This window comes from Miniopterus schreibersii (genome assembly GCF_964146895.1).
Source record: "Miniopterus schreibersii genome assembly, chromosome: 1".
Lineage (NCBI taxonomy): Eukaryota > Metazoa > Chordata > Mammalia > Chiroptera > Miniopteridae > Miniopterus > Miniopterus schreibersii.
Genome location: NC_138101.1, coordinates 89,568,485 through 89,590,050, shown reverse-complemented (window position 1 = coordinate 89,590,050; position 21,566 = coordinate 89,568,485). Strand labels below are relative to the sequence as shown.

Here is a 21,566-nt window from a genome sequence, read left to right as displayed (position 1 = left end):
AATTGAACTGTGGACACTTGGCTAATGTTGGACAATTGTTCTATGTGAGATAAAACCCCACACCTCTGGTTTTGTAAATGTGAATAGAGGAAAGCAGAGTATTTATTCTAGACAGAGGATACCTGCTCTGCCTACCATGTAGAGTTATTTAAGGAATCAAATAAAATCATGTATTGGGCAGTTAGATAGATATGAGGTATTGCTAATTTTGTGAACCAACATGAAGACAGAATTAAAACTAGTGCCCAAATTTCCAAAAAAAATTCTTATTCTCTGGTTCACAATGTATGTGTCAAATCCTTTTGGCACATTCTCTCTCAAACTTGCATTGTCTTCTAGGGATATTAGGCCACGTGTCCTGCAGAGCTTAAAGCAACGTGCTATGCAGGCATAGCTTTCTGGAGCTTTAGTTTTATGCAAAAAATATATATATATATATTTGGGGAAAATTTTTCTTTAAAACAAATATTATTCATTCAGCAGGTGTTTATAGAGTGCTTATGAAGTATAAGCTATAAGTAGCTGAAGAGCCATGGTTCTCTCTCATCACTCATTCAAGATCTATAACACAAATCTATATGTTAAGTCAGTTAATCAGGGTCTTAGTCTGTTCAGGTTGCTATAACAAACTACCACAGACTGGTGACTTAAACAACAACAATTTATTTCTTACAGTCTAAAGGTTAAGAAGTCCAAGGTCAAGGTGCTGGCAGATTTGGTGTTTGGTGAGAGCCCACTTCCTGGTTTATAAATTGCCACCTTCTTCCCTGTCCTCACATGGTGGAAGGGGGGGGGCTTTCTGGGGCCTCTTTTAAAAGGGCACTAATCCCCTTCATGGGGGCTCCACCCTCATGATCTAATCACATCAAAGACTCTACCTCCTAATACCATCACCTTGGAGATTAGGATTTCAACATATGAATTTTGGAGAGACACAAACATTCAGACCATAGCAATCAGTATGGGCAACCAGTCTTACCCCTTCCATTCCTCAGGAGTTTGAGAGTTCATTTTAATTTGAATAATTTTGCAATCATTATGTAACTCTAAACTCGGACCAGCATGTTGAAGTACAGCCCGAAAGACTGTGTCAAACTTTCCTAAGCTCTTGGTTCTGAAATTTCCATGTGATAAGTGTTGTTTTGTTCTGTGGTTTTCTTGGCCTGGGGCCCTATAAACCTCAAAACACACAATGGTCTGTCTTTGAAATGGCCTTCCCTAGCCCTGAGGAACAATCACTCATTCCTTTGAAAAACTATATGATTTATGTTCTTCCTTATCCAAAGTTCTCTTCAGTCAGTCTTTTCACTAAATATAGCCATTTAATAACTAGCTTTCCTTCCACTTAAGGTTAAATTTTCTATAAATAACACCAGTGAGGAGCAAATGTAGAAGAAGGCAGCGTGATATGGCTGAGAGAGCAGGGGCCCTGGCCCAGGCAGATGGTGTGAATCTTGCCCCATTTAAAAGCAGGCGTACTTAGAAGATAAAGTATTTACCCCTCCAGGGTCCCTTCTGTAAAACGGAGTCACAAATACAAACATTGAGTTCCTCTGACCATGCTTTTCAATCTTTCCCACAGGAGTACCCCCTATCAGGGACCCCATGTCCAGGCTTCCTTGACATTCCACAGTCATCCTAAACATTTCTATCCGTTCTACATACCCTTCCACAATGTACTCAGATTTGTTCTAATACACAAATCACGTCTTTCCTCCCATATCTTTTAGTGAAATTGATGCTCTGGAGAGAGTCTTTGCATACCTCTAGTATATCACAGCATATTTCGAGGAGATACCCATCATTTAGAAGTATGGTTGTTAAGATGATACTCAGGACTGAAAATATTCAGCAGGTATGCATTAGTAAGAACATCCTGGCTGTTAAAATATTAAAACTTTGTATCAATTGGTAAATAACTGCTCCCTAAGCCCTTGAGTGGTGTCCATTACCCCTCTCTTCAGACCCCTGAATTAAAGGGGTAAAATCTATACCCAGGGACCTCCAGGATCCTTCCTATTCTGAGTAACTGGTGGCCTGCTAAATATTTTGAATATCATCCGATGTTACATGTAACATATACGAAGCCCAGGTGACATGTTAGGCACTAAATAAGTAGTAGGCATTTTCATTCTCATGGTTTTGGAGAATTCAATCGACTTTGGAATATATAGTTTGAACAGCACTGAAGCCACTTCGGGACACAGCCTCCTTCCCTTAGGGAACTGCACCTTCCCTATTCTCTGAGGTTTCCAATTACAACACCCTCCCTCCAGTGGCCCTTGGGATGGGCAGTGATATAGGTCTAGAAAATTATAATCCCCATTCCCTCATAGAGATGTACCTGTGACTTGGGTAAGTATGTAACTCAAGGTGGGCCAATCAGAGACTTCCCCTAGAACTCTGGATATGAATGCAGGGACTGAGTCCCTCCTTGTTGCCCTTTGGAAGGAGCTCTCTGTGTACTGGGGTTCAGAGATACCAATCTGAAGTCTCAATGAGCTGAAAGGATGTGGCCCCAGAGCTTCTAGTGGCCTTGGCCATACAATGAAGGAGTAGCCTGAGAAGTGATAAACTTACAGAAACAGACAAATGGAAATATTGAGAAAATGAGAGGCCTGAATGATACTAGACCCAATTTCCTGGGTCTAGACCCAATTGCCTGAATGCTAGACTCAATTTCCATCCTTTACAACAATTACTCTCAAATTTGGGTGTGTATCAGCACCACTGGGAGAGCTAATAAAGAATCCAGAGGCCCAGGCTTGTAGAAGTTGGAAAGAGCCGAGCCTTCTGTATTTCTGCCACGCATTCCAGGTGATTTGAATGCACACTCAAGTTTAAGAACTACGCTTTACAAGCATAGATACAATGCATCTCCTCTTTTGCTGTAGTTACTTAGGTTTCCTATAAAAAGATGAAGAAGAGCTCTTAGTACTCTAAGGTACCACAGGCAGTGAATGAAGCAAACCTCTGGTCCATGCCCCCATCTCCCCAATCTTGGGTAGTTTAGTCAATTGCAGTTTTTGCTCATGAAGAATATTTCCTCCACTCAGTGCTGGCCAGAGTGAGGTGCTGAAGTGGTTAAGGCAGGAGTGACACCTTCTACCTTCTTGGGCTCCCCTATATCTATAATTATCTGACTTGTTTTCCCTGCCTTGCCTTACCCTCTGAAACCCCAATAAAGTCTGTGGTCTAAATGTTTCCTTCCCTCCTGACTACCCTGGTGTCTTTCCTATGCGGCCCTGAGAGGGGTGCCATGCTGCTTTCTCTAGGACCTGTGAGTGGAATGAACTTTGTTTTTTCCTAAATGTCTTTTCTCTCCCCTCTTGGGGCCACACCTCACTGACCATTTCATAAAGCGTACAAATCACATGGCCTCTCAATAAAATACCTTGGGATTAGTCCTCAGAAACAGAGGAAAAGCCCAACTGTTTGCCATATTTTAATAGCAACTCTTTAGTACATCGTCCATGTTACATTCCGTTTAATTAGGTTGTGAAGTACATGATGGTGTGTGACATACAAAAGTCAATGATCAACACACCCCACTCAGTGCTTCCCAGAGCTAAAGTATGGGCTGGAACCCTTTCTGTTAGAAGTGACAGAAAATGCAATAGAAATGGTTTTCATTTAAAAAATAAATCAATGTAGTTTAAAAAAATAAAAAGGAATGTAATCTCTGACTTAGGCTGAAAAGTCCAGGGTGAATTTGCTTCAGGCATAGCTGGGTTGGGGGCTCAAATGATAGCATGGGACTCTGTATCAGTCCATCTCTTGGCTCTGCCTTCCTTTGTGGAGACTTCTGTCTCAGCTGCAAGTGACAGCAGCAGCTTCAATCTTCACAGTTATCTCAGGTTGCAGGATCAGTAGGTGAGACTAGGATTCCTATTCCTAAAAGCCTAGAGAATATCTCTCATCAGCCCTAACTGGGTCGCATGACCATCCTCCACCAATCACAGGGAAATGCACTGGTCTTCCCAGCCTAGCCCTCAGTCACTGGCCACCCTTGGGGGTGGATGAGGGGCCTGTTCAGGGCATGGAATTGGTTTTATAGGAATCACAATTCGTTAAGAGTGGGGAAGGATGACTTTAAAGAAGAAGTCAGGACACACTTACCAGATAGAGAGAGTGAATGCCAGGCAGCAAAATCAGCAGATGGCTACTACAGTTGGACTGTTGTCGTTTTATTCTAGCTTTGCTGGGAAAAAGCCAGTAAGAACAAATTTAGCAAATCACAGACTTGCACTGAAGAGAAGAAACACGAGGATCTAAGGAGCTCAGCCTTTTTTTACTGACTACAACATAGTTTATACTATCGAAGACAGATGCTTACTTATTCAATGCTGAGAGCTCTCCAGCCAAAAGTATTCCAAATATGCTATCTGCAAATCATTCCATGGCTTTTCAGTTTTTACTAGTTTATGAGAAAATTGGGGGAGGGGCAATTTAAGATGAAGTAATAAATATGTTAGGAGGAAAGCTAAAGGGCTGTTATTTCACCATTCTGGAATTCAGAGCAATAAAAAAGTAAACAGTCTCATTGGCTCAAAGAAGAATCCTTTGATGTATGAAACAACTTTATTTGGGTGATTTTGGCATCTCAAGAGACTTTCCCTGTGGCTGTATTATAAAATAGCTCCTCATGTTTTTATTATATACTGTCAAGTTGGGCCTTGTGAAACAAGAAATTATTTGCTATATTTAGTTGCTGTGTGATGGGGCTTTTAAAAAATCATTTTTGTGTCTTTTAGTATAGTATTAATTCACATCCTTTTCAGAAATGTAATTTTGAAAGCAATTTTTATTAAAATTTGTTATTACATATAAATCTGAGATGATTGAAGTGAAAGCTTGTTTACCCAAATTGCCCATGACAGTGGTATTTCATGGATTTTAAAGCAGAACAAATTTTTGGCACTGGTCCCTGATGGTGAACATTTGAAGATGATTTTTGATCTCTAGAAAAATATTTGCTCCCAAACAGGTGAAATCAATTCCCTTATGAGTCAATACTGATGGTTATTTAAGGAAACTAATCTTTATGAATTGAAAAGGACATTTAAAAAAAAATCTTACTAACTAACCTTGAGAGACTGGTGAATTCTCATCACCAGCGATGAGATATTGCCAAGGAACTGCAAACTTAGAACAAATTGGGGAATGTTCCTCTGATGGATAATATCAGTGTCTGAGCTCCACTGCTACACTCTGGTTACAGAGCAGCTTCAGGTATCATTAGTGAGACTTATACCCACATAGTTTATTATGGTCCAGAATATCTTTGATCAGACTAACTTTATAGGTGGAACAAAATATGCACAGAGAATGTTCCTGCCTAGAAATGAAGCAGAGTAGGCCATTGCCTGCAGTATATAATCGAAAGGATGTTGGAAGGGGTCCTGCCTAAAGATTAGCGTCCCACAGAAATCGCCCCATAACAGGCAGTCAACAAATATTTACTCAATGAAGGAAAAAAATAAATGAAGGAATGAGCATAAAGCCATCTTGCAGACAAAATTTAAAAAACACCATGTAGACATTGCTCTTAATTTACCTTCCTTACTCCTAGCTGGGTCTACTTGCATATTAATGCTACAGCAGTGACAATTGTTATTTAAAGATATCATACCAGAACTCAGAGAATATGTTTACCCACCTTCCCAGAGATAAAAATAATTGTGCAATACCATGTCTGGTTTGTCTGGCCACAGTGTGGCCCTTGCAAGGTAGAGTTTTATTTCTGCTGGGCCCCAGCTCAGTTCTTGCCAACTCCTTCCATATGCCCATTAACTCCTCAAGTGCATTTACAAGGACCTGCTGGTGACTAGTGCATACAAGATCAACGACAAGTATGGGGGTGCTGGTGGTCTGCGCACCCACCTCAAGATCACAGATTCTGCTGGCCATATTATGTACTCCAAGGAGAATGCAACCAAGGGGAAATTTGCCTTCACCACTGAAGATTATGACATGTTCCAAGTGTGTTTTAAGAGCAAGGGAACAGGGTGGATACCTGATCAACTGGCGATCCTAGACATGAAGCATGGAGTGGAGGTGAAAATATTACGAAGTGATCCCAAAAGTTGAGAAGCTCAAGCCTTTAGAGGTGGAGCTATGACACCTAGAAGACCTTTCAGAATCTATCGCTAATGATTTTGCCTACATGAAGAAGCAAGAGGAGGAGATGTGTGTTACCAGTGAGTCAACAAACACTCAGGTCCTGTGCTTCATCATCTTTTCAATGTTCTGCCTCATTGGACTAGTCACTTGCCAGGTCTTCTACCTTCATCACTTCTTTGAGGCGAAGAAGTTGATTGAGTAATAAGGTCTACTCCCCTCCCAGCTTGTATCTCAGCCAGCAGAACTCATTGGGAGTTCCCTGACCAAAAGCACTCTACCAGCACCACCATCAAAGCATGTTGGAAGCTTCTGGCCAGAACTTTCTTTGTGTGGGAGGACATGGGGTTACCACCTACACCCAGCAAGTGAATAAGGGACTTCTTTTTAACTTGATAGGACTTGGACTAGTTTTGCAATGATAGGGCTATTATTAGAGTCACTTATGACAAAAAATAGGGGTTACCTAGATAATCCCAGAGCCAGCATTTGCACTGGGGTTCCTCGTGTGATCTGTGTGAACCATGTTTTCTTTCCTTTTCCCACTTGCTCACCAGCTTGGGCTTCCACTCTTTCCTTTACCAGGATTTGTTTGACCATGTGGAACTTGTTTCATTCTGATTGTCCTCTTTGGATTTCCATGTGAAAACACCCATAGCTTTATCTTAACCTTTAACTGAAATGTTTAGGAAGCTTCTGGTGGTATCCTTTCATAATTTTAGGTCTCTTAAAGGGGTTATGGATGTGACAACTCATAGACATGAGCTTTGAACTATAGGTAACTCTTTAAAGAAAATTCATTTTAGAGAATTAAAATATTGTGCTTAATACTTGAACTTTCTCGCCCAGCCGGGAGTGGCTCAGCGGTTGAGCGTCGACCTAGGATCCTAAGCGACCGGGGTTCGATTCCCGGTCAGGGCACATGCCCAGGTTGCAGGCTGCAGCCGATCAATGACTCTCATCATTGATGTTTCTATTCTCTATCCCTCTCCTTTCCTCTCTCTGAAATCAATAAAGATATTTTTTTAAAAAAACAAAAAACTTGAACTCTTTCTTCTTGTGTATGTAGGTATATTTAGTTCTATGCAATTTTATTACATGAGTAGATTCATGTAATAAATGCAGAACACAAAATGCAGAATGGTTCCATCAAACAGATCTCTTGTGCTACCCTTTTAAAGCCACATCCCCTCCTTACCCCTGAGCCCCAACCTCTGGCAGCCACTAATTTGTTCTCTCTAATTTTGTCACTTTAAGAATGCTATATAAATAGAATCATATAGTATATAACTGTTTGAGATTAACTTTTTTCACTCAGCATAATTCCCTTGAAATTTATCCAAATTGTTGCATTTATCAATAATTTGTTCCTTTTGATTGCTCAGTAGTATTTCATGGTATGGATGTACCATAGTTTGTTTAACCATTCACCCACTGAAGGACATTGGGGTTGTTTTCAGTTTTTGGCTATTACTAATAAAACTGCTGTAAACATTAAAAAAAATAGTAATTGTGAACAGTGATAGAATTTTCAAAAGTACATAAAATCAGGTCTTTAAATTATAAAAACTAAAACATAACTCTCTTGTGCCGTACCATACTGGCAGAATTTCTATCTTATGGAGAAACCCCCCAAACGTATTAGTCACAGAGATCCCTGGGCTGTGCTACTCAGGTGCAGCATCTATAGACAGAACCATGTGTATGGCACCCTGCAGTTTGTAACCCAGCACCCCCATAGTTATTCTACTCAACATTTAAGGTTGCATTTGTTGCTTCTCCAAAGTCTCAGCTTTTAAAAGGGCTTGGTCTAATTTTTTCAGACCTTGATCTCATATTAATTAGTAGATCTGCAAAAGTGTTCCTGTAAATGAATGCATTATTTTGACTTTCTCCTGATTTTTTTGGTTTGTGGGGCTGAAACTCAGGAAGAAGACGAATCGCAAGAAGAACCTAGATGCCTCCAGTTGGAACAGAAGATGACATCAGGTAGAGTGCATTCCATGAGACACATTCTTTCCTGGGCTGCTTTGCTGACTGCAGGGCTCACAGCTTCCAGACTGCAAGGAAAAATCTGTATGTTCCAAGTGATTGGAAACATGACTAGAAATGTCACTTGTGATGAATTCCAGGCACGATATCTGTACAGTCTGGCCATGATGCAGAAAATAGCTTCTTTTCTCCTTCCTTCTTTTATTGATTACAGTTTTTGATGAATAAATACTTGCAATGAAGTACATAATGATAATTATGAAGAAATGTCAAGTTCAGTAATACTAAAACAAGTAGTGTAGTTATTCACTGAAATGTTTATGCTTATCTTGGAAAATGTTACTTAGATGCATTTGCTGATTTTTTTTTTTTTAATGTTAGTGTGCAGTAAAATAGGCAGCTTTGCTAAAGATATTTACCCCATAATAGGACTTCTTATGAGATAATATGGAAAGAAATGAGTGATGGGCAAGTTTATAACTTAATTACTGACTATGATCAGTATTGATAATGAGATGTAATTGTCATAAAAATAAACATTAGCTGAATGGACCTAATAAGAATGAAAGCTAAATCTTAATACTCTCAACTTCTACTTTCCAATGGCTTTTTGTTTGGTGTCTTATATGACTAGAGGTTAGAAGATGGCTCCAGATGTGTTTGCTGCTGGCAGAGGCTCATGTTCTTATAATTTAATGGAAATCAGCAGAATTAAGAAAATGGAAATGGTAATGAAAAGAATATGCAGAGTGAAGGAGGATAGATGGTACCCTGCTCTGATACAGATGGAGGAGAGAGAATTAACAATTAACCAGCTCAACCATCTCCCTCTGCTCCCCTCCCAGTGTCTACCCCCACCAATAACAAAAATTGCTTTGGTTTAGTGCCTCTTTCTAGGACACTCTCCCCTTGCAGGTCCTTGCCTGTATGGCTCCTTTTTAATCAGGTCTCAGCTGAAAGATCCAGTGCTGCAGGCCACCTTCTCATTCTTCCCAATCACTCCTCATCTTATTGCCTATTTTTATTTTATAACACTCATTATGATCCAAAATGATCTTTCTGTTGATTGGTTTATCTTCTTACTGTCCCCTAGAGAGTAAGATCTTACCTGCTTCAGTGGGTACTTCCCTAGCACGTTGGGAAGTGCCTGGCACATAGTAATCAGTCAGTAATTTCTTGCTGATGCCCTCATGTCCACATGTGAGAGGCATTCTTTTTCTCTCTGTAACTAAGATGCGGGTGGGGTGGGTTTGATGTGAGCCAAATCCATGTCTATATTGGATTTCTGGGGCATAAAAAAAATAAGACATGACGCTTGCCCTCTAGAAAACAACTCATGTCTAAGAGACAGACGCAGTTAGAACATGAGAAATAACGTAAAGAGGTTGATACAATTAAAGCGCTACTGGGAGCACTGAGGAAGGGGCAACTAAATTTGCGTTGAGGAAGTAAGATATAAGAGGTCTTCTGGGGTTGATGATTCTTGTACTGAATTTTGGAGTTTGAAAGGAGGTATTAAAGAGCAGAGTTGGAGTTTGCTGTTATACCCGTGAAAACTGACCTGAGTGCCACTTTTGCACACTTATTGATTTTTAGTTCCCCAGCTAGAGAAGAAGTCTGGAATGATGGCCATTGCTGGCTCAATAAAAAGTTGGCCAACCAAGAGACTTTGTTTCTCAGCTGCTGTTATAAGTGATATTATTTGCTCTCTTGACATAGTGTCCACTATTTTGAGGACATTTGTTCACATCCAAAGCCTTTATTATCCCACATGTCGTGTAGGCACCACTACTCATCATAGCTTTTCTAAGACCAGTTGACTCCCATGAGTTCTGCTGTGAGAACTCAGGATGAGAAACCAGAGATTCAATTTTCTCTTCTTCTTCCCCCCCCCCCCAAATTGTTATGAGTACATTTATTTGTTTATTTTTGATTGTGAGAAATTCAATTTTTAAACAGTCTACTAGAATTCCTAGATCATTAGGGCCTTGGTATTTTACTAGAAATCTAGTGCAGTGTTAAAATTTTCCCTCAGCAAATACATTTAGAGTGAGAGATCTCCATGGAATATCATTCTACAGAACAGGAGGGACACAGTTTAGTTCGAAATCAATAATCTCATTTTTTGTGTGTGACCAGATTGTATGGTTTTAGATTTTTGGATTATAAATAAATGGATCATTTCCCTGTTTTCTTAAAAAACAATAACACACCTGATAACCCTACTCTCTAAGCAGAATTTCAAGCAGAGAATGCAAAGTTTCTTACTATTTCTAAAAAAAAAAATAGAAATGCTTGGATCCTCTGACTTTGGGGCTTGCTGTAGAGTTTCTCTGTTTCATTCAGGATTTAGTCCAAATGTGTGTTTTTATACAGTGGCTTTAGTATACTTGTGTCTCTAGTTTTAGTACATTCAATTCAAATCTACTCTACTTCACCATTATTTGGAATCTTGTTAGATATAAATTGTGTCTTCTAGGTTATTTGAAAAGTATGAACATATAATATATTAACTAAAATATGTTTACTGAATGTCTACTATATGCTAGATATTGTGCTAGGAATTCTGTTATATTTAGAATGGTAAATAGAACAGATATGACTCCATGCTTCATGGAGCTTGTGGGAAAATGAGGAATGCAACCATTACACATACAACAATAAAATGTTAATTACAGAAAAATGATGGTCTTTAAATAAGTAAAATGTAAGTTACAGATAAGGCAGGATTCTGTGGAAGTCTTGCCTTCACAAGGCTTATTGTTAAATAGGGCCTATAAAACTTGGATACAGAAAGCTAAGATGAAAAGTAGGATACAGTGCAGGCTAAAACAAGACAGGAGGAGGGGGGGATGGGAGTGCTAAAGAGGTGGGAGAAATTCCATTTGGGGGATCCAGGAAGTTATCCAAGAGATTGTGGCATATGAGCTGACTCTTGAAAGATAGATATGAAACCCATTTGTGTAATTTATAAAGTGAAAACCAAATACTATATGTTGAATCCAAAGTGATATCTATTTGGAGTTTGGCCCATTTTTTGATTGGTGACTTAATCCTTAGGCATCTGTCACTTTACCCGGAGGTCTATAATTTACACTTGCAGGGCCACCCAGGGAGTAATGACAGGTTAATTAGGAGTGTGTTTAAACTTTGCCACCCTCATTAACTGTATTACCTGTTTTTTGCTCTCTAATAATTCAGTGTCTATATACATTTGAGGTTTTTTTTAGTAAGTGGCCTTCCTGTAATAGACAAGCCTAATGCCTACTCAGAATTGGATGACATTTGTTCCTGACTTCAAGGACGTATTAACTGAGCAGATAGGGTAGCCAATTTAAAATAAGCCCTTTTTTTTTTTTTAAATCCTCAACGGAGGATATTTTTTCCATTGTTTTTCAGAGAGAGTGGAAAGGGGAGAGAGAGATAGAAACATTGATGTGAGAAAGACAGGTCGATTGGTTGCCTCCCATTGGTGTGCCGACCAGGGCTGGGGATCGAGCCTGCATCTGAGGTATGTGCCCTTGGCCAGAACTGAACTTGGGATCCTTCAGTCCGAGGACTGACACTCTAACCACTGAGCAAAACTGGCCAGGGCTGAAATAAGTCCTTTCTAATGTGATACCGCATGGGTTGCTGTCAGCTGGTGCTCCATTTCAGCAAGACCAGTGCAGGGCAGCTTCATCGGATGGTGGGAATGCACCTTGCCTGCAGCCTGCCGTCCCCATGCCCTGCCCCAGCTCAGTGGGATCCCCTCCTCGCTATCTTCAGTCCCCAGTCTCTCTACCGTCAGAAGGATATGCAGTCAGTTCACATTAACCAACCTCATTGTGTTGTCTCTTCTGCAACCTATTGGCATCGTAAGTTGTAAATATTCAATGGAATGACAAAATTGGGTGGCTGCTAGCAGTTTGAAACATCAGCAGACAGGTAAGGAAGGGGAGGGGCATTCCTGGCTCCAGCCCCGATGCATGGTTAGGCACTTTCTTCCCCTGAGCCTCGGAAGGCCTTGAATCTTGGGGGCACTTAATGAAGGTTCCATCGGGCTGTGTGCTCCTTAGAAGCTGTGCCTGTTTGCAAGTGACAGTATATCCTTTATCAAAAGGTGCCATTTTAAAGGTGCGGTGCATCGGATACAACATTCAATGTAAAAATAAAGAAAAGAATAAAAACGAAACCCAGGCCATGCACATGGTAAAGGAAGAGTAAGGCAATGGACCCATGGAAGATGGTGATGTAGGCGCAGGAATCGTGGAGGAAAAAGTCCATACTTTATAGAATTTCCTTGATGTGGCCGTGATGTTGTTCCTATAACAGAGGAAAAGCAAAGACACTTTAATAGTTACAAAGAAGAGGTTATAATTCCAGAGAGCTCTATAGGTCGCTGAGGAGGCACAATTTGCGGCCTCCTGTGTAACCTCTGAAGGTAAGTCAGTAATTAGAAGTAGCTGAGGACAAGGGAAGAAACTAGTTTACATGCTTTCACATGAGTTTATACCTCATTCCCCAGCAACTGCTATATCGAAGTTATCAAAGTTGTAAGACTTTTTAAAAAAATATGTCTTGATTGATTTCAGAGAGAGGAAGGGAGAGGGAGAGAGAGAGAGAAACATCGATGATGAGAGAGTCATTGATTGGCTGCCTCTTGCACGCTGCAATGTGGGCATGTACCCTGACTGGGGATCGAACCCGTGATCTACTGGATCCTAGGTCAATGCTCAACCACTGAGCCATGCCAGCCAGGCAAAGCACAAGATTTTTTGGTAATGGTTCCCTTCCCCATCTCCTCTCTGGTCTTTCTTTCCATGGGTAGTCAGTCTTTCTTTCCTTTTTGCCTTTCCATGGAATGCGTTCCTTTTCCAGGCCCTTCTATGGTTGCTCTGACCTTTTATTTTAGAGAAGAAGTTTTGTGATGAGTCTTCATTTAATTTCTTTGTATTCCACTGAAAGGCCCTTGGAAAATGCACACACACACATACACACAAAAGCTTGTGAAAGGCATCACTATTGAGTAAGATTAAAATTGAACTTTACTTTTTTAGTACAGATACTCAGGTTTACAGCAGACATAAGGAAACGACAGATCTTGCCCATACTAATCTTATTTGTAGCCAGGTGAGTAGAAATGATGTAGTACCAGTTTCTAGAAAGAGATGGAAATTAACAACCTTACAGAGTTAACACATCATATCTTAATCTGTTCATTTATCCCCTTGTGGAAAGGAAGACCAATAAATGGTCCAGTTATGCTTTCTGGAGAAAATGCTTTTAAAAAAGGATTTGCATCCTTTTTTGTGGCTATGTTTTTTATTTGTTTGTTTGTTTAAGTAAAAAATTTTTTTTAAATGTTGGTTTGATCTTGCCATTTTTCTTGCCCATGCATTGTTTTAACAGCAGGCCAAGTAATTTGAATGCTGAAGCAACTTTAAATGTGTTGAAAATTCAAGGAGACTTTGCAGAATCCTTCTTTTATTTTGGGTTGCATTCAACTTGTGCTGTCAAGACCCCAAGGTTGCAACACTTTGAACAAAACAGGGGAGAATCCTGTAAGTTGAAGACATTTTATGACAGTGCAGGAGTTTCATCAGAACATTCTTTGTCTGCTAAAGGTCACCTAGCACTGAGTGGGACTCAGAACACTTTCAGGGTTGGCTGTTTGTGTTATCTGCCTTCAGTCAAGTTTTCATTTCCTGTGGTTTGCAGGTTTCTCAAGTATGAAGTAATGAACCACAAACCGTTAAAATTCTTCACCTGAAAATGGATGCAATGAAGAAAAAAATACATGTATTTTTGTAACCTTTATGGGGAAGTGAGACCAGAGTCCCAATGAACAGCTTCTTAAATAACGTGTGTTACTGTGTGTGAGGCCGGCCCCCTGAATTCAGAGGTCAGACTTTCTGGCTCAGAGTCTTGGGAGGTGACAAAACTTTGTGATAGTTCAGACAAAGTGTCTGCTTTTACTTTCGTGTCATAGAAAAGTCAAAGTGAGGTTTCCACCCCAAACAACTAAATTTCAGTTGCACCCTGCTTTGATTGTGCAAAAAAGTTATCTTCTTTATCAATTTTTCTAAGGTTCTGGCCAAAGAATGAACAGAAAACTGTTCAGGTAGGAAAGTTAGAAAACAGAAGGGCGGTGTACTTCTTTTTTTCCTAAATTGCTTTTTTTCCATTCCCTTAACCTTGGAACAGTCAGTCTGAGGGTTCTGGAGGTCATCTACTAGGGACAACATTACTAGGGTTGTAGATCACTAAATTCCTGTGTGGGATGTCTGGTCTGCATGGCTCACATCCCCACCTACCTCCTGCTGGATCTTTGCTCTCAATAAGGCTTTTCCTGACCACCTTGAGCAGAACTGCAACCTTGCCTTCATCTCTTACCTCCTTGCCTCACCTTGCTAGTCTGAAAACCATTCACCACTCTCTGACACACCATCTCCTTGACTTGTTCTTTGTGTGTCTTCCCCTCTAGACTGTAAGCTCCACGAAGGCAGGTATGTTTGAGCCTCCTCTGTGCTGCTGCATACAGAATGAGTGCCTAGAACAGAGCCTGACATATGGTGGGCACTCAATAAATGTTTGTTGGATGAAAAATAAATGCTTGTTCTTTTCTTTTAAACTCTTGCTAAAGCAATAGGTCAATCAAGAACTGAACGCTGAGTGTCTTCTATTTGTTTCTCCCCCCAGCTCCTAGCCCAGTGCCTGAAACCTGGAAGAACGGAAAAGAAATTGTTGTTTCAATAAAGTACACATGCATGCATGGATGACTGAGTCTGCTTTACAACACAACTTTTGATAGAAAGCTGCTGTCTGGTTGAGAATTTAACAGACATGAGGTGAAGCATGCTAATCCATAGGGTAGTCAAAGATGCGGACATGGTCTTGCCATCAAGGCACTAAATAAACTTCCTTTTTCCTGAATCTTTCTTCTTCCCATTCCCTTACCAGCAGAACAGACAGTCTGATGTTTTCCTGGGAGGCCTTTTATTAGAAAAACTGCTAGTGGGGCTGTAGATGACTTTCAGCAAAGTTCTGATCCCTAGATCCCTTTATGGGACTTAGCTATTGCACTTTCATTTTAGTTGAAGGAATCCCACTATTTTGTCTCTGCTTCAGATGATCCTGATTGCAGGTTCGCTATCACATACATTCTTTCCAAGGAAGGGAGTCAGCAATGTACTTGAAGCAGAAGGTCTACCAGAGGAGCACAGGCCTGTGAAGGTGACATATTCTCTATTCCAACAACTAAGACACCACTGGACAGGAAGCCATGGGCTCTAACACTTTAACTTATATTCATACAGAGGAAGATGTTTTTCTCACCTGTGAGATCAGTGAACTTGCCTGAATCTAAGATGTTTCACTCGTGACCAGAGGTGGGAGAATGTGTGGGGTGGGGGTGTTGCCTGCCTTAGGCAGAAGGCGCAAGGCCGTGCCTCTGGACTGAGGTGAAGGGGCACTTCCTGGCCTGCCCATTAAAATGTGCCAGTCTGCTCCCAGCTCACTTCCATTTTGCATTGAGAAGGTGTGAGAGTAATGAAACCCTCTTTCCACATTCTCAATGCTTTCCTAGGCAAAATCAAGCAAATGACATTTGCAAATGGCTCCAAACCACACCACTCATCATCCTCCCCAGAGTCCCCAGAGATCAGTCTCTGCTTTTTCTCCTCTCTTCGTGGGCAGAGAGCTAATCATTTCCAATTTTTTTTATTTATTTATGAAATTCAACAGAACAGTTATTGCTCATAAATGGGTAAACACGAATACAAATGAAAATGAGGGTTTGGTTCTGTCCCCTGTGCTCAAGTACATTTGATGTGCTGTTGATCAACAGGGAACCTGTGCCTTGAAGAGGAGCTGAAATGCACCTGCACAACAAATGCTTAGTTTTAACATTGTACCCACACCCTCATGAGACATGATACACCTCAGTAGTTTCATCACCTGTTACTCTCTATCTAATCCTACCTCCCAGTAACACAGTGGAAATGGAGGCATGGAGCTTTCCAGAAGTTTGTCCAGGTCATAAAGTGAATCAGTCACCAGGAATGAAATTTTCAGAGTGGTAATACTTGGAGCAGAATTACTTGCTTTCTATGCTATTCACTTTATTTTCTTGTTTGTTTGCTTAAAATTTGTCATTGGGCCTTTGTAAGAATCTCTTAGGGAAGAAAGAATTGGGAAGGTGACATTAATACGCAAAGCAGCAATGACTGAAGTAGCTCATATATTAAATGACTCAAACTGTAAAGCGATGGTCTTTAAATGTTTCCATCCTGGAGGCAACTCTCTACCCACTTCTCACTTCTTTCTTCCTTCCCTGCACGTGAATAAAAAAGTGGAACTTGTGTGGCATGCTAGGTACTCAGGTGCTCAGCCAGCTCCGTCCTTGGAGTGTACCTTTCCTCTCCTCAGGATATGGAGAGTGGGTATCGCCGTCTAGAAATTCCAGATGATTATTGTCACAGGTGCCCTTAGGGGAGAGAATGTGAAGTTTTTAAATCTCAAAAAGTGTTGCTCTGTTGTTGTTGCTACTTACCCATGTTTTCCTGCAAGCACTTAAACAAAGTGTCATTTTTGGTCCTAGTGTTTTTTGAAGTCAGCTTCTTCATTTCCCTGCACTCCCACACTGCTGTTCAACTTGGTTTCGTGGCAACTGTGCCTTACTAGGCACTTAAACAGCTCCTGAAGGATCAGCCACTGCTCCACAGTTTGTACCTATGAAGCTGGGAGAGTGCAGACAACACTCAGCACCCCACTCGGTCTGGGCCTCTGCCTTCACTTCAGTGCACACTGGCCCCACTTCCAACACCTGCAGGCCTCTGTCTGAGGCATTTTCTTCCCGAAGCTGTCCTAATGCGCCTTAGCAGTAGCCTTAAGTAATCACTGATGGGACTTGGGGAATAGTACCCTGCTCACTGGCTTCCTGGGGAGGACAGCCGGGAAGCACGTTCTGCATGGGCTCTCAGAGCTGCGCCAGCGTGTTCAAGCCCCCGTCACCCACAGAAGTAGCTGGCCGGCCAAAGCCCAACTGGCTATTCTCCCTCCTGCCTCACCACCCTTGCCCTTCCTGGCGTTCCCTTCACCTCCACCTAGCTTACTTCTGGGGGAACCCAAACTAAGAGAGGGTCCCTTGGCACAGCCACTGCATTGAACACACCATAACATATTTAAAAGCATCAACAATCCTGACAGAGATCTCAAAAAAACCCCGAAAAACTCTAAATGCAAAATAGCTGCTTTGATTACCACTACATTAAGCTTCCTAAAATTCTCTGACCTTTTCTGAATGTCTTACGTGTTCTCTCCCTCTTGTCCATTGGGGACATTTTCTGTAGGAAGGAATGGGCTTTTTCCATCTTTAAGTTAACTATCACGCAAAACATATTTGTTTAAATACTGCCATATTTTGACTCAACCGGAGCATGCTTGATTTGAGTTTAAGAGTGGATTTGCATAATAAAATAATTTATTCTTGAGTCCCAAATGTGGGCCTGAATGTTCAGCTTGATTGGATCTGTGTAACCTTGAATATTCATTTATCCTGTTTTGAGCGTGATTTTTAAAACAGCTTAAGAAAGAACACCTCAAGTTCCTTACTCATCATCAGGAGAGAGAATGAGAGAAAGAGGCAGTGAAATACAATAGTAAAATGTTAGGGAAGACCATTCTCTTAACCAGTTATGGCTGAGGGTTAATATGTAGTCTATATTCCACACAGATATTCAGGCATGGAGAGTAATTCTGAAAACCTGAAAGGCGATTTTAACTGCTTATGATTGATATTACAAACAGGGCAAACTCAGCTTGTAGATGTGTTTTATTTGGCCTGCAATTCTTAAACTTTTAAAAAGTTGTTTGCCAATGTTTAAAAACTAGAAAATTTCCTGTAAAAATCTAGGTTCCAATTTCTTTTGAAAAATGGTAAGAGCTGGCCAACCCCGACCCACATTCCTAAATGGTTAAAAAACAAAAAACAAAACCAAAAACAAAAATTCAACTGTCATTGCGAGGCTCCTTTCCACCCTGCCTGTGGTCTGAGGAGCAAGTAAGATTGTGTGGGGGCCATTGCTATGGAAATAGGAAACGCTAACATCAAGCTGGGGAGAAGTGATCTTTACAAAATTCCCCAAAGCTCCTGCAGCTACCTTCTCTTCTGTGTAAGAAGTTAATATTGTACTACTCGGAGGTTTCTCATTATTTCAGCAATGGAGGATTATGAACATTTTGCAGCTAGGAAGGATACCACCAGGAAACAGAATCACTTAATCGATGGGGATGGCCAGACAATTAGAAGTATACTTCTGGTTGGCACCTTGATGCATAAGATGCTGAAGTCTCCAGAAAATCTACAGGGCGGCGAGTTTCTCCTCTAGGCTGCCTCCTGTCACAGAACTGAGAGGGCTGTAGTGAAGGCCTTCTGCTTCTGCTCAGAAAAACTGATGTAAAAATTCTCTTTGTGAGTGTTTCCCCATCTGGCTGTGTGCCTGGTACCTTCTAGATGGATGTCAATCAAGCATGACTCCAGTATGTATAATCATCATGGAAAATTTCAGTCTTCCTATCCAAGGAGAAACTGACAAAGGGACAAATTGCCCATGGGTTTTTCTGAACCATAGCAACAGAACAGATCAAGGACTCAAAAAGTCAGGGCATGTTTTGCAAAGATCCAATTCTAGTTTTTGGCCATAATTGTAAATACCATGGCATCCGTTCATTCAGTCACATGGTTAATTTGTTCGTGTGCTTAACAAGCGTTTATGGAGACTGTTCTTTACGCTGGGTACTGAGCTAGGATCTTAAGTCTTACCTACTTGGTTTCATGTTCATTCAGAGCCCTAATTGCTATGTTTCCGAAAGTTTATGCTTTATCATTTTTCCTGTGCCTAACTTATTTTCGTGGCTGCCCTGCTCTAAGTAGGTCCACAGTGTGTAGTTCTTTCCAACAATTTGAAAAGGCTTAAAGAAAACGAATGATTGCATCACTTTAGGTAACTACAACTTTCTCTGCTCCTTGCCACTTACAACCCATTAATTGTATACTGAGTTAATCTGATCCAGCTGCCATTTTTAATTTGAGCACATTCAGGGTCACATTATTTGCATTGTTCTTTTCTAACAACTGAACACAAAACATCTGGTAACCATGTCTGCCTGATACTCTAACAGCTATACTAGCCGACATTTATTAAGTACTTGCAATGCATTAGGCATTGTGCTAAGTGCTTTACATGGATTTCTTACTTAATCCTCTTAACAGCCCTATGAATAGGTACTATGTATCCCCACTTTGCCCATAAGGAAACATGAGCTTAAAATGTCAATTTATCCCAATATAGGCTTGGTTGAGGCCACAGCCCTATACTCTTAGCCATTTCAGCAACTCTGCAAAAATCAAGTACCTTACTGAGAGGGTTGATTTTATATCCCTGAGTTGAACAAGTTTATCAGAAGAGATCTTAGATCTGGTGTCGTTTAGAAAGCCTAACCCTCCTGTTTCCTGTAAGGAGCGCTGGGGTAGGGTGAGTTCTTGGAATTTGCCCTAGGCATGTAAAGTCATACTTTGATTGAGATAAAGCGTAGAAATGAGAGTCCTCACTTTAAAAAGAAAAGAAAAAGATGTGGTGAAGTTCAGTATTTCTGTTTTAAATCTGTTTCACTCTATGGGGACATTATGTTTAAATCTGGTAGAATCAAAGATAATAACACCCCCACCCCCCCAACTCGGCTCTTCTTTCCAATTGTACAATTTGTACAATTTCCATTTATGGTGTCAACGTCCACCTTGGCTTCAAGCTTCAAGGTCATGTTTGATTCCTTCTTTCTGCTTAAACTCCATATCAGTCTTACTGAGTATCTTTGCAGTATTTCTCGTATCTATTTCAGCAATTCCTGTCTTCTTGTCACAGTCCAATTTAGGCCATTATCCTCTCATACCCAAACTGCAGTGGGCCTTTGAACAACATGAGTTTGAACTGCGTGGGTCCACTTATACTCACATCTTTTTCAATAAACACTGTAAATGTATTTTCTCTTCCTAATGATTTTATTATAAGAATATAGTATATAACACACAAACATACAAAAAAATGTGTTAATTGACTGTTTATGTTATTGGTAAGTCAACAGTAGGATATTAGTAGTTAAGTTTTGAGTGAGTCAGAAGTTATAACAGATTTCCACTGCGTCCAAGGTTGATGTCCCTAACTCCTGCATTGTTCAAGAGCTGACCACGTTTTAGTATTTTCCTAACTGGTATGTCTGCAACCAGGCTTTACATGCTATTATACATCCTACCATTGGACTAACTATTCACTTATTAACATCACACCTAGACCTGAAGGTCAAAGTCAAATTTTATAATTTCAATGAAGTTATGGAGTATATATCATAAGTAATCTCTCCAATTCCTCTCTTATGGCCCATAACTTTCAATGATGTGTGAACATGTCATATCTCTGCCAGCTGTTTACCCAGTGTTTATATTCTCTTTTTTAGCCACAGTATCCTGACATTGTTGGGTACAGTTTTAGGCCAGCTATAAAACTACATTTTCCTGCCTCCCTGCCAATGAATGATATATAAGCTGAATTGTCAGCGGATGTCTTAATTTGGTTTCTCCAGAAGTAGATCCCGAGACAAGGATTCTAGCACAGCTTGTTTATTTTGGAGGCGATCTCAGGAAGCATGGGTGGTAGAGAGGGGAAGTGAAACAGCACAGGACAGGCCGCCAATCAACGGTTGGTTAAGAAAACAATCAATTTGGTGACTGAAGTTTCATCCTGTTGGGGAACTCTGAGATATACTTCAGGTACTGGCAGTTTGAAGTTGAGGCAAAGTACATTGAAGGGGAAAGAGTATGTGGCTGGGTTTTAAATAGACTTTATTTTTTTATAGCAGTTTTAGGTTGACAGTAAAACTGAGCAGAAGGTGAACCGATTTCCCATATATCCCCTCCCCCATGTATGCATTTCTTTCCCCGTTACCAGTATCCTGCACCAGGGTGGTACAGTTGTTATAACTGATACACCTACATTGACACATCATTATCACCTGAAGTCCATAGTTTGCATTAGAGTTCACTCTTGGTGTTGCATATTTTATGGGTTTGGACAAATGTATAATGTCATGTATGTACCATTATAGTATCATATAGAATCATTTCACTGCCCTAAAAGTCCTCTGTGCTCTGCCTATTTATTTTTCCCAACTTCCCAACCCCTGGCAACCACAAATCTTTTTACTATCTCCATAATTTTGCTTTTTCCAGAATGTCATATAGTTCGAATCATACAGTATGCAACCTTTTCAGATTGGCTTCTTTCACTTAGTAATAAGCACTTAAGGTTCCTCCATGCCTTTTCATGACCTGATATTTAATTTCATTTTAGCAATGAATAATATTCTATTGTCTAGATGTATCACAGTTTAGTTATTTGTTCACCTACTGAAGGACATGT

At 40.5% G+C, this 21,566-nt stretch overlaps 1 protein-coding gene and 1 pseudogene across 2 annotated transcripts in view; both read left to right on the top strand.

The window, feature by feature from the left end:
• The window catches only part of FAM107B (family with sequence similarity 107 member B), a gene marked incomplete at its 5' end in the record, with an annotated part of 193,832 nt that overhangs the window by 61,407 nt on the left and 110,859 nt on the right, over positions 1-21,566 (top strand). Inside the window, one exon of the mRNA XM_081154253.1 lies at positions 8,049-8,109. Within this exon, the coding sequence (XP_081010379.1) occupies positions 8,049-8,109 (61 nt within the window). The remainder of the gene's footprint in view (positions 1-8,048; positions 8,110-21,566) is intronic.
• On the top strand, positions 5,648-6,325 carry LOC308562832 (transmembrane emp24 domain-containing protein 10 pseudogene; annotated as a pseudogene). The gene has a single exon. The product of its transcript is annotated as a transmembrane emp24 domain-containing protein 10 pseudogene (transcript).